Source organism: Babylonia areolata, chromosome 9, assembly GCF_041734735.1.
Source record: "Babylonia areolata isolate BAREFJ2019XMU chromosome 9, ASM4173473v1, whole genome shotgun sequence".
NCBI classification, from domain to species: domain Eukaryota; kingdom Metazoa; phylum Mollusca; class Gastropoda; order Neogastropoda; family Buccinidae; genus Babylonia; species Babylonia areolata.
The window spans coordinates 47,546,537-47,557,842 of NC_134884.1; the positions used below are offsets into that span (position 1 = coordinate 47,546,537).

Consider the following 11,306-nt stretch of genomic DNA (forward strand, 5'->3'; position numbering starts at 1 on the left):
TAAACAGCTGTTTGTGTTTTCAGTGAGAGTCCAGTAGAAAACCATGTACATCCTGCATAACTTAAATCATCTCTGGATTTTTTTTTAGAGATATTTTTTGAAACAAATACCTGATTAATGAAGGGGTCTTTAACTTTTTGTGAAGTCTTGAAGTCTGCATTTCAGAGTTGTGCTGTGCATGTTATATTAACCTCAGGTTGTGTGTGTGTGCGTGTGTTTGTGTGTGTGTGTGTGTGTGTGTGTGCGCGCGCGCGCGCATTGTTCCAGCTGTTTGAGAGGATGTGCATGGCCCTGGGGGGACGCGCAGCAGAGTCTGTCATCTTCAACCGTGTCACCACAGGTGGGTCACCCTGCCTTCCTAATCTCTTGTTTCCTCTCTTTTGTCATTCTCCAGGCCTGACCAGCACCTTAGGGCTGTGTCTAGGTCAGGCATCTGATCCTTTCTTTTATTTCTGTTTAGTTTTCAAGCGCATATGGTGTAGCAGATATGGATCAGTCTGCACACTTTGATATCACCTTGAAACTGAAACTGATCTGATTGTTATTGTGCATAGTGCTGTCTGATCTGTATTTGGTCATGACCCTTTATTGTGTTGGAAGGAGGATGGCTATAGGTGGGGTGTAGGGAGGAGGATGGCTATAGGTGGGGTGTAGGGAGGATGGCTATAGGTGGGGTGTAGGGAGGAGGATGGCTATAGGTGGGGTGTAGGGAGGATGGCTATAGGTGGGGTGTAGGGAGGATGGCTATAGGTGGGGTGTTGGAAGGAGGATGGCTATAGGTGGGGTGTAGGGAGGAGGATGGCTATAGGTGGGGTGTAGGGAGGAGGATGGCTATAGGTGGGGTGTAGGGAGGATGGCTATAGGTGGGGTGTAGGGAGGAGGATGGCTATAGGTGGGGTGTTTAAAGGAGGATGGCTATAGGTGGGGTGTAGGGAGGAGGATGGCTATGGGTGGGGTGTAGGGAGGAGGATGGCTATAGGTGGGGTGTAGGGAGGATGGCTATAGGTGGGGTGTAGGGAGGAGGATGGCTATAGGTGGGGTGTAGGGAGGAGGATGGCTATAGGTGGGGTGTAGGGAGGAGGATGGCTGTAGGCGGGGTGATGGCTATAGGTGGGGTGTAGGGAGGAGGATGGCTATAGGTGGGGTGTAGGGAGGAGGATGGCTGTAGGTGGGGTGTAGGGAGGAGGATGGCTATAGGTGGGGTGTAGGGAGGAGGATGGCTATAGGTGGGGTGTAGGGAGGATGGCTATAGGTGGGGTGTAGGGAGGAGGATGGCTATAGGTGGGGTGTTGGGAGGATGGCTATAGGTGGGGTGTAGGGAGGAGGATGGCTATAGGTGGGGTGTTGGGAGGAGGACGGCTATAGGTGGGGTGTAGGATGGCTATAGGTGGGGTGTTTGAAGGAGGATGGCTATAGGTGGGGTGTAGGGAGGAGGATGGCAAATAGGTGGGGTGTAGGGAGGAAGATGGCTATAGGCGGGGTGTAGGGAGGATGGCTATAGGTGGGGTGTAGGGAGGAGGATGGCTATAGGTGGGGTGTTGGAAGGAGGATGGCTATAGGTGGGGTGTAGGGAGGAGGATGGCTATAGGTGGGGTGTTGGAAGGAGGATGGCTATAGGTGGGGTGTTGGAAGGAGGATGGCTATAGGTGGGGTGTAGGGAGGATGGCTATAGGTGGGGTGTTGGAAGGAGGATGGCTATAGGTGGGGTGTAGGGAGGAGGATGGCTATAGGTGGGGTGTTGGAAGGAGGATGGCTATAGGTGGGGTGTAGGGAGGAGGATGGCTATAGGTGGGGTGTCGGGAGGATGGCTATAGGTGGGGTGTAGGGAGGAGGATGGCTATAGGTGGGGTGTTGGAAGGAGGATGGCTATAGGTGGGGTGTAGGGAGGAGGATGGCTATAGGTGGGGTGTAGGGAGGATGGCTATAGGTGGGGTGTTGGAAGGATGGCTATAGGTGGGGTGTTGGAAGGATGGCTATAGGTGGGGTGTAGGGAGGAGGATGGCTATGGGTGGGGTGTAGGGAGGAGGATGGCTATAGGTGGGGTGTAGGGAGGATGGCTATAGGTGGGGTGTAGGGAGGAGGATGGCTATAGGTGGGGTGTAGGGAGGATGGCTATAGGTGGGGTGTAGGGAGGAGGATGGCTATAGGTGGGGTGTTGGAAGGAGGATGGCTATAGGTGGGGTGTAGGGAGGAGGATGGCTATAGGTGGGGTGTAGGGAGGATGGCTATAGGTGGGGTGTTGGAAGGATGGCTATAGGTGGGGTGTTGGAAGGATGGCTATAGGTGGGGTGTAGGGAGGAGGATGGCTATGGGTGGGGTGTAGGGAGGAGGATGGCTATAGGTGGGGTGTAGGGAGGATGGCTATAGGTGGGGTGTAGGGAGGAGGATGGCTATAGGTGGGGTGTAGGGAGGAGGATGGCTATAGGTGGGGTGTAGGGAGGAGGATGGCTGTAGGTGGGGTGATGGCTATAGGTGGGGTGTAGGGAGGAGGATGGCTATAGGTGGGGTGTAGGGAGGAGGATGGCTATAGGTGGGGTGTAGGGAGGATGGCTATAGGTGGGGTGTAGGGAGGAGGATGGCTGTAGGCGGGGTGATGGCTATAGGTGGGGTGTAGGGAGGAGGATGGCTATAGGTGGGGTGTAGGGAGGAGGATGGCTGTAGGTGGGGTGTAGGGAGGAGGATGGCTATAGGTGGGGTGTAGGGAGGAGGATGGCTATAGGTGGGGTGTAGGGAGGATGGCTATAGGTGGGGTGTAGGGAGGATGGCTATAGGTGGGGTGTAGGGAGGAGGATGGCTATAGGTGGGGTGTTGGGAGGATGGCTGTAGGTGGGGTGTAGGGAGGAGGATGGCTATAGGTGGGGTGTTGGGAGGAGGACGGCTATAGGTGGGGTGTAGGATGGCTATAGGTGGGGTGTTTGAAGGAGGATGGCTATAGGTGGGGTGTAGGGAGGAGGATGGCAAATAGGTGGGGTGTAGGGAGGAAGATGGCTATAGGCGGGGTGTAGGGAGGATGGCTATAGGTGGGGTGTAGGGAGGAGGATGGCTGTAGGTGGGGTGTTGGAAGGAGGATGGCTGTAGGTGGGGTGTTGGAAGGAGGATGGCTATAGGTGGGGTGTAGGGAGGAGGATGGCTATAGGTGGGGTGTTGGAAGGAGGATGGCTATAGGTGGGGTGTAGGGAGGAGGATGGCTATAGGTGGGGTGTAGGGAGGAGGATGGCTATAGGTGGGGTGTAGGGAGGAGGATGGCTATAGGTGGGGTGTAGGGAGGATGGCTATAGGTGGGGTGTTGGAAGGATGGCTATAGGTGGGGTGTTGGAAGGATGGCTATAGGTGGGGTGTAGGGAGGAGGATGGCTATAGGTGGGGTGTTGGAAGGATGGCTATAGGTGGGGTGTAGGGAGGAGGATGGCTATAGGTGGGGTGTTGGGAGGAGGATGGCTATAGGTGGGGTGTTGGAAGGATGGCTATAGGTGGGGTGTAGGGAGGAGGATGGCTATAGGTGGGGTGTAGGGAGGAGGATGGCTATAGGTGGGGTGTTGGAAGGATGGCTATAGGTGGGGTGTGGGAGGATGCTATCGGTGGGGTCGTAGGGTGGAGGATGGCTATAGGTGGGTGTTGGAAGGAGGATGGCTATAGGTGGGGTGTAAGGAGGAGATGGATATAGGTGGGTGTAGGGAGGATGGCTATAGTTGGGGTGTAGGGAGGAGGATGGCTAATAGGTGGGGTGTTGGAAGGAGATGGCTATCGGTGGGGTGTAGGGAGGAGGATGGCTATAGGTGGGGTGTAGGGAGGGATGGCTATAGGTTGGGGTGTAGGGAGGAGGATGGCTATAGGGGGGTGTAGGGAGAGGATGGCTATAGGTGGGGTGTTGGAAGGAGGATGGCTATAGGTGGGTGTAGGGAGGAGGATGGCTATAGGTGGGGTGTAGGGAGGATGGCTAAGGTGTGGTGTAGGAGGAGGATGGCTATAGGTGGGTGTAGGGGGAGGATGGCTATAGGTGGGGTGTAGGGAGGGGATGGCTATAGGTGGGCTATAGGTGGGGTGTAGGGAGGATGGCTATAGGTGGGGTGTAGGGAGGATGGCTATAGGTGGGGTGTTGGAAGGAGGATGGCTATAGGTGGGGTGTAGGGAGGAGGATAACTTGTTGGGTAGGGACCTCATCCTAATGACTAAATGCTACAGTTTGATTTTCAAGACCAACTTTAGAGAAAGGACAAAAGCAGGATTGAACTCAGACCCTCCTGCACTCTCTATTGGCAGATGAACAATTCAACCATTCTGCTGACTGGCGCAATAGCCAAGTAGTTAAAGCGTTGACTTTCTATCTGAAAGTCTTGGGTTTGAATCTCAGTAATGGCGTCTGGTGGGTAAAGGGTGGAGATTTTTCTCATCTCCAAGGTCAACATATGTGCAGACCTGCTAGTGCCTAAACCCCCTTTGTGTGTATGCGCAAGCAGAAGATCAAATACGCACGATAAAGATCCCGTAATCCATTTTAGCGTTTGGTGGGTTATGGAGATAAGTATATACCCAGCATGCACACCCCCGAAAGCGGAGTATGGCTGCCTACATGGCGGGGTAAGAAGGGTCATACATGTAAAAGCCCACTCGAGTGACTGTAATGTGGGAGTTGCAGCCCATGAACGAAGAAGAAGAAGAACCATTCTGTCACTTTCCTCTTACATGCATACATGCCTGAGCAGAAGACAGTGAATGTGTTTCACAGGTGCCCATGATGACCTGAAGAAGGTGACCCAGATGGCGTACGACCAGATTCAGAGCTTCGGCATGAATGAGAATATCGGCCTCCTCTCCTTCCCCACTGGTTCAGACAGCAGGTTCAGCAGACCTTTCAGTAAAAAGATGCAGGCCACCATTGATGAGGTGTGTGTGTGATTGCAGTGTGTTTGTGTTGTAGTAGAATGGATTGTTTGGGGTATAAAGTGAATGTATCAGTAGCTGTTTACATTGTGGCAGTCCTGGAATTATTTACCATGGTGGAAAGGTTGAATTATAGATCAGTGTGTTTGTGTGTGCATGTGAACATGAATCTTGTGTGTGCGCATGCTTTATATGTGTGTGTGTTGGTGTGTGTTAATACATATATATGTGTGTGTGTGTCTGTATTTATATATGAGCATGTATGTGTAAGTGTGTGTGTGTTTGTATATGCAAATTATACATTATTTGAAAGTTTACCATCTCTTCTGTTAATTTTGAATTAAATTTTTTTTTTTTTCGAAATATTAAAAAAAAAATTGAAGTATGTCACTAGATACTGAAAAACAGAAAAATGTATGTGATGTAGGGGGCAGTCAGGAAAAAAACTTTAGTTAGCACTCTCAGAATCATTGTCTGGTACAAACTGCATGTCTTCATCATAAAAAAAATTATCAGAAAATTGGTCACCAGTGTCTAGGAAGTAAGGTGTAATGTCTGGACCTTGTGTCACAAATTCTCTTGCCTCTCCATGAGAAAGTCCGATGCACCCTCATTTTAGTTTAGAAAGTCAACCTTTGAGGTGTGAGAGAAGAAAAAGTGGAAGTACACACGGTCTAAGGGAAATAACTGTGTGCATGAAAATGGTCACTCTTAATGCCTGTATAGTTTCCCTTTAATTGAATGTCGCTTTGTGTATTCACAAAAAGATTTTTTAAAAGTTCCAGCTTCAGCATGTTATTTTGAGCTCACCTAAAATTTAAGCATGGGCACATCTCCGGAGAGTTAACTCCTTTGTGTGTGTGTGTGTGTGTGTGTGTGTGCGTGCGTGCGTGCATGCGTGCGTGCGTGCGTGCGTGCGTGTGTGCGTGCGTGTGTGTGTGGTGTGTGTGTGTATGGTGTGTGTGTGTGTGTGTGTGTTGACAGGAGGCCCGAGCCCTGGTGTCCAGAGCCTTTCACCACACGGTCAAGGTGCTGAAGGACAACAAGGACAAGCTGGACTCTGTGAGTTGCTACACAAACATATACAGCACAGGATTTTTTTATATTTTTATTTTTTGCTATCCTATTATCAATGCCGTTTCAGTGGCATTACTTGTACACACCTCACATGGCCACACTTGGGTTCATCTGTCGCAGTCCCAGGGAGTTAGCAGTATTTGGTCGCTAGGAGATCACACACCAGAGGAGACCCTGCACTGCTGCTGAGTCACTTCGGTGGTGTTCAGTAGTGCCTGTTCTGAATTAACGTACTTCGGACACCAGCTGCTATGCCCCCTCCTGACGACGGTAATAGTAAAGTCGCGGAGCAAGACTGAGAGAGCATCCTGTCCAGTGCAGACAGTGCAGGGTTCTGATAACGTGAATGTGTGTCCCTGGTGCTTTGGAAATGGAAATGATTCTCTGCATGTCCATGCAACAGGTCCCTGGGATGCTGTAGAAGTTTCTTTAGTGAACGTCTAACAAGAGTGAAAACCCTGGATCAGATCACCTAACCCTTTTGCTGCCAGGAAAATCAGATTTAAATGAAATCTATTTGCCAGGGTTTTTTCACAAAGAACGGGTATATATTTTCCAAAATTTCTGTGCTCTTTGTTATTGGAGAAAGACCCATAAAAGTATATATTTTCTGAAAGGTAATGAATAAAGAATACAAAACACAGGATGTTTTCCCCATTTTATGTATTTTCAGTGACATGCTGTTGTTTTGAAATCAGTGTTTTATTTTTGTCACATTTTCAACTTGTTATTTACAAACATTAGTCCGATAATTTGCACTAAAATACCATATTTTCTGGACAAATGGATAATACCTGCACACACAGATTATACTAAAACAACCACAATAAGAATTTTTTTTTAAAAGAGACAGATACACAATGCATTGTGACTTCTCCAAGTGATAATATGGATGTGGGGCCACGCCCCCTCAGTCTCCACCCCTCTCCTCTTCACCCCTTTCACACGGTCACTTTATCCAGTTCTCACCAGACTGCATTGGCTGAGTGCCAAGAAAATCACTCACACTGTGTCCAGATAATTCAGTCACTTTCTGTCGTCTGCTACAGCTGTACAGTCAGCATCACTCACTGATAGTCGTATCTTGGCCAGTCTCTTCATTGCTCCCTTTATTTTCTTTCAAATCGTCCTATAAATGTTCATCACTGTTTTCTTCAAATTTACGCTTCAATTCTTTCTGAGTATCAGCAAAAGAAAGCAATATTGCTTGATTCAGTTGGCTATGATCGCATGTCTTGAGTAGGGAGTCCGACATTTTGTTGAGCGAGCGAGGAGAGGAGCCAGGCAAACACTGCGGCAGTAACCCATCCAAAATGTTCAAATAAAGGACTGCCTCATGACATAGTTGGGGTTTCTAGCGATGAATAGAATCTAGAAAGATTCCCCAAGCTAAAGCTACCAGTATTTTTGTCAACAAACTGAATGCAAACCAGGGAAAAGTCAGAATATTTCAGTGACGAGTGATCTCGTCATTGTGGCAGCGAAGCGTACATGCTTGTGCTGACGAGTTATCTTGTCATATAGGCAGCCTAGGGGTTGTCTGGTGGTAGGATCATCTGCTACAAGGAAGAGTTGTTTTCCTTGGCCACTTCTTGGTTCAGAAACAGGTGATTATGACTGGAAAGAGCATTTACCTTTGAATGTATGTAACTGTGCAGATTTGATCACAAGGTGCAGTATTAGAGTGGTTCTCTGAAGGAGGTCTGAGACCCCCCCTTCCCCCCAACAATTATGGTAAAAGAGTTCCTGGAAGCCCCAAGAGTTGTAACGTATCAGAAGCTCTGCAGTACTTGGTTGTTAAACACTTGTGTAGGAACTGGTATACTTGGATGCATAGTAGTTGGTTGACCGTCTTGAATAATGAGTACTTGGTTGATAAACTCTGTGTTTGAGTCAGTAGACTCGGATTACAGTGCTTGACTGATAGACTGTGTGAGTTGTTGGACCCATCATTGTGTGATATTGCAGCTGCCGGCATTAACGGGCTATCAGTCTTGCATTAATTGATTTTTTGTGGTTCCACCCCTTGTCCAGTCTTGACTGCACTATCACATGTCACAGGCATCGCAGTACAGCATTGTGCTGTACTTGTGCAGTCTTCAGAAACAGGTGTAAATGTGTAGAGGGCTGGAGCATTACAATTATTCTGTTCATCCTTAATTATAGATATTTACAAAGTGCCAAGCCTCAGAGACTGAGCTCTAAGCACTTCATAAACAGTCTTACAGCAGGGCTGCCTACCTGGGTAGAGCCACCTCACAGCTTTGTCTTTAGACGCTCATCTTTCCTTTTCTCTGTCATTTAGGCATCAGTCACAAAGGTGCGCGCGCGCACACACACACACACACACACACACACACACACACAAGTGGATTTTACAACAGTATGTTGCTAGGGACAACTCTCTTGTTGCCATGGGTTCTTTTATGTGTGCTAATTGCATGCTGAACACTGGACCTTGGTTTATTGTCTTATTTGAATGAAGATGGAGGAAAAGGAATTTCTGGAGAGTGTATTTTCAATAGGCTATCACTTCATAAGCATGTGTTGTGGTTGATCAGTAATGTGGTGCAGTTGATCTCTCAACTTGATTTTTCCGGACTACTGACTTCAGATAAAAAAACAAAACAAACAAAGAAACTAAAAACCAAGAAAATATTCTTTGAAAATCTCATTCTGTTGTTTGCCAAAAGTGGGTTTTGTTTTTGGTTATGTATTTATTTTGTTTTTGTTGTTGATCTTTGAAATGTTTATAGCTCATTTGCCCACCACTGCCCAAAGTGTGTAAATGGATGTTTTGTAGTGTGACTGCTCCAAGTGAAAGAAATGTGAGAACAAATGTTGAAGGATCATGACAAACAAATAACAGTTCCAGTATATGCCAGTTGGATACTCTGCAACCATTATCAGTATGATGAATATGAACATTATATTTCAGCAAGTCTGTTTAAGGGAACTTTTTGTTGTTGTTGTTGTTTTTGCTAAATTGCATCTAGAAATACATGTTTCTCTATTTTGTGATTATAACTCAGGTCCCTTTCTCGTCAGTCTTTGTTGATGTGGTGTGTCATGTCATGTGATGTGGTGTGATGTGGTATGACATGATGTGTTTGATGTGCAAATCGTGTGAAGTGATGTGATGTGATCGACATGATGTGATGTGACGTGATATGGTGTGTGATGTGACATGATGTGGTGTGTGTGATGTGACATGGTGTGGTGTGTGATGTGACATGATGTGGCGTGTGTGATGTGACATGATGTGTGTGATGTGATGTGGTGTGTGTGTGACATGGTGTGGTGTGTGATGTGACATGGTGTGGTGTGTGATGTGACATGGTGTGGTGTGTGATGTGACATGATGTGGTGTGTGTGATGTGACATGATGTGTGTGATGTGATGTGACATGATGTGGTGTGTGTGTGTGTGTGTGCAGATGGCCCACAGCCTGATGGAGAGAGAGGTGCTGACGTACGAGGACATTGAGGCGCTGATTGGCCCTCCCCCGCACGGGGAAAAGCTGAAGATTGAGCCGCACGGCTGGGAGGGCATCATGCCCAGCAACGACCACCCACATCCTCCCCCGCCACGACGACCCAAACCAGGCCAGGACTAGATAGGTCACCGCTTGGATGATGTGAAATGATGAAAGTGGAATGTGTGCCTGCATGGGTATCAGACACATGCACATCCAAACCCTCGTCTTTAGGTTCATGCATCTGTACACATGACACGCATCTTTGCACATGTGCACATTGTATTTGTTGGTTACGTAAAGCCCAGCTCAGGGTCGTATCAGGGCTGACATGTGTGCATGCACACTGACAGGAATATAATGTGCACATGCATAGCAACAAATGCACACTCTCAAACCCTACACACACACACACACATTTTTCTAGAAGTTTTGAATGAAGCACCACTACCTCCCACTTGGAAGCGAGGGAGAAAGGTGAATTGTATAAGCGTTATTACCAAATGCATTTGTGTAAAATAACTCCTTGTTTTTAACGTTTCTCACACTTTTAGATTTTGTGAAAAATCATGAAAGCGCCATTAACAAGTGAAAAGGCACTGAAAGTAACACTGATGTTGGAACAGTACCCTGGTACAGACCTTGATATTGACACCCCTTCCCTTCCACATGACTGAGTGGTGGTCGGGTCAGGCAGACCAGTCAGACAGTAAACTGAGGTCCCACACACATTATGCACTTAGCACATGTAGAAGGACCCATGGCAATGAAAGGATTGTCCCTGGCAATAATTTCTAATGAAAAATCCATTTTGATAGTAAAACAAATGAAAGTCAAAGACCAAAAAAAAACAGAAAGAAAATAAAAGTGGCACTGCACTTTTGCGACGAGCTCTCCCTTGGGGAGAGCAGCAAGAATTTCACACAGAAAGATATGTTAACTAAAACGTATTACAATACAATACAATACAATACAATACAATTGCAGTCAAAGGGTCAGTTTTCCTGTGCAGATAAGAAATTCTTCTTCTTCCACTTCATTCAGGTCTTCACTTTGAACCCACTTATTTAAACTGATGTAGAAACCACTGCCCTGCCCCCATTGTTCTTATTGTTACTTTTCGTCTCTGTGTGTGTGTGTGTGTGTGTACCCATTCTTATAAGGCGCTTAGAGCCCTATTTAGAGAATAGGTGCTTCATAAATTCACATTATTATTATTATTATTATTATTATTATTATTATTATTATCATTATTATATCAAGAGGTCAGACTGTTCAATAAGCATGTATTTTATTTGTATCACTGAAAGTAATTTTGATAGGAATTTCAGTTATGTTACCAAAGTAACTTAGCACGAGAATTTTGACTTGAATGGCTGTAATTTTGAGGAGGAATTGAGATCAGCATTTCTGAAGTAATTTAGATAAGAATTTGGTGAATTATCTGTTTGCTGACATTTTCACAAGAGATCGACAAGAATTTGGTGATTGTCTTTTTGCTGGAATTTTCACAAGATTCAGACAAGAGTTTGGTGATGATCTGTTTGCTGACATGTTCACAATGAGCACCGGAATGCTGTGTTTGATGTGAACACTGTTGTTACATAGAAACAGTGGGAAGCATTGTGTTTTTTGTTTGGTTTTTGTTTTTCCAGCTGATGATACATATTTTTACTTTTGTTTCAACAATGTGATACTTATATTGCATTATCGTGTGAATGAATGAAATGCTTTTGTGCATCCAGAGATTGAAGAATATGCTTTATTATGGGTTGGAGTGTTTATAATGTACAGTTTTTTTAGGAGGGTGTGTGCGTGGTGGGTTGGGGAGTGGGTGAATTTGTGGAGGCTTAAGTCAAAAGTCTTTGTTATTA

At 46.6% G+C, this 11,306-nt stretch overlaps 1 protein-coding gene across 1 annotated transcript in view; it reads left to right on the forward strand.

Moving 5' to 3' along the window:
- LOC143285551 (mitochondrial inner membrane m-AAA protease component paraplegin-like) overlaps positions 1 to 10,670 on the forward strand; it is a 31,418-nt gene extending 20,748 nt beyond the window's left edge. Inside the window, exons 16-19 of the mRNA XM_076592929.1 lie at positions 268 to 340; positions 4,726 to 4,883; positions 5,865 to 5,942; positions 9,394 to 10,670. Coding sequence (XP_076449044.1) covers positions 268 to 340; positions 4,726 to 4,883; positions 5,865 to 5,942; positions 9,394 to 9,573 — 489 coding nt within the window. The 3' untranslated portion in view covers positions 9,574 to 10,670. The remainder of the gene's footprint in view (positions 1 to 267; positions 341 to 4,725; positions 4,884 to 5,864; positions 5,943 to 9,393) is intronic.
- Positions 10,671 to 11,306: the final 636 nt, after the last annotated feature.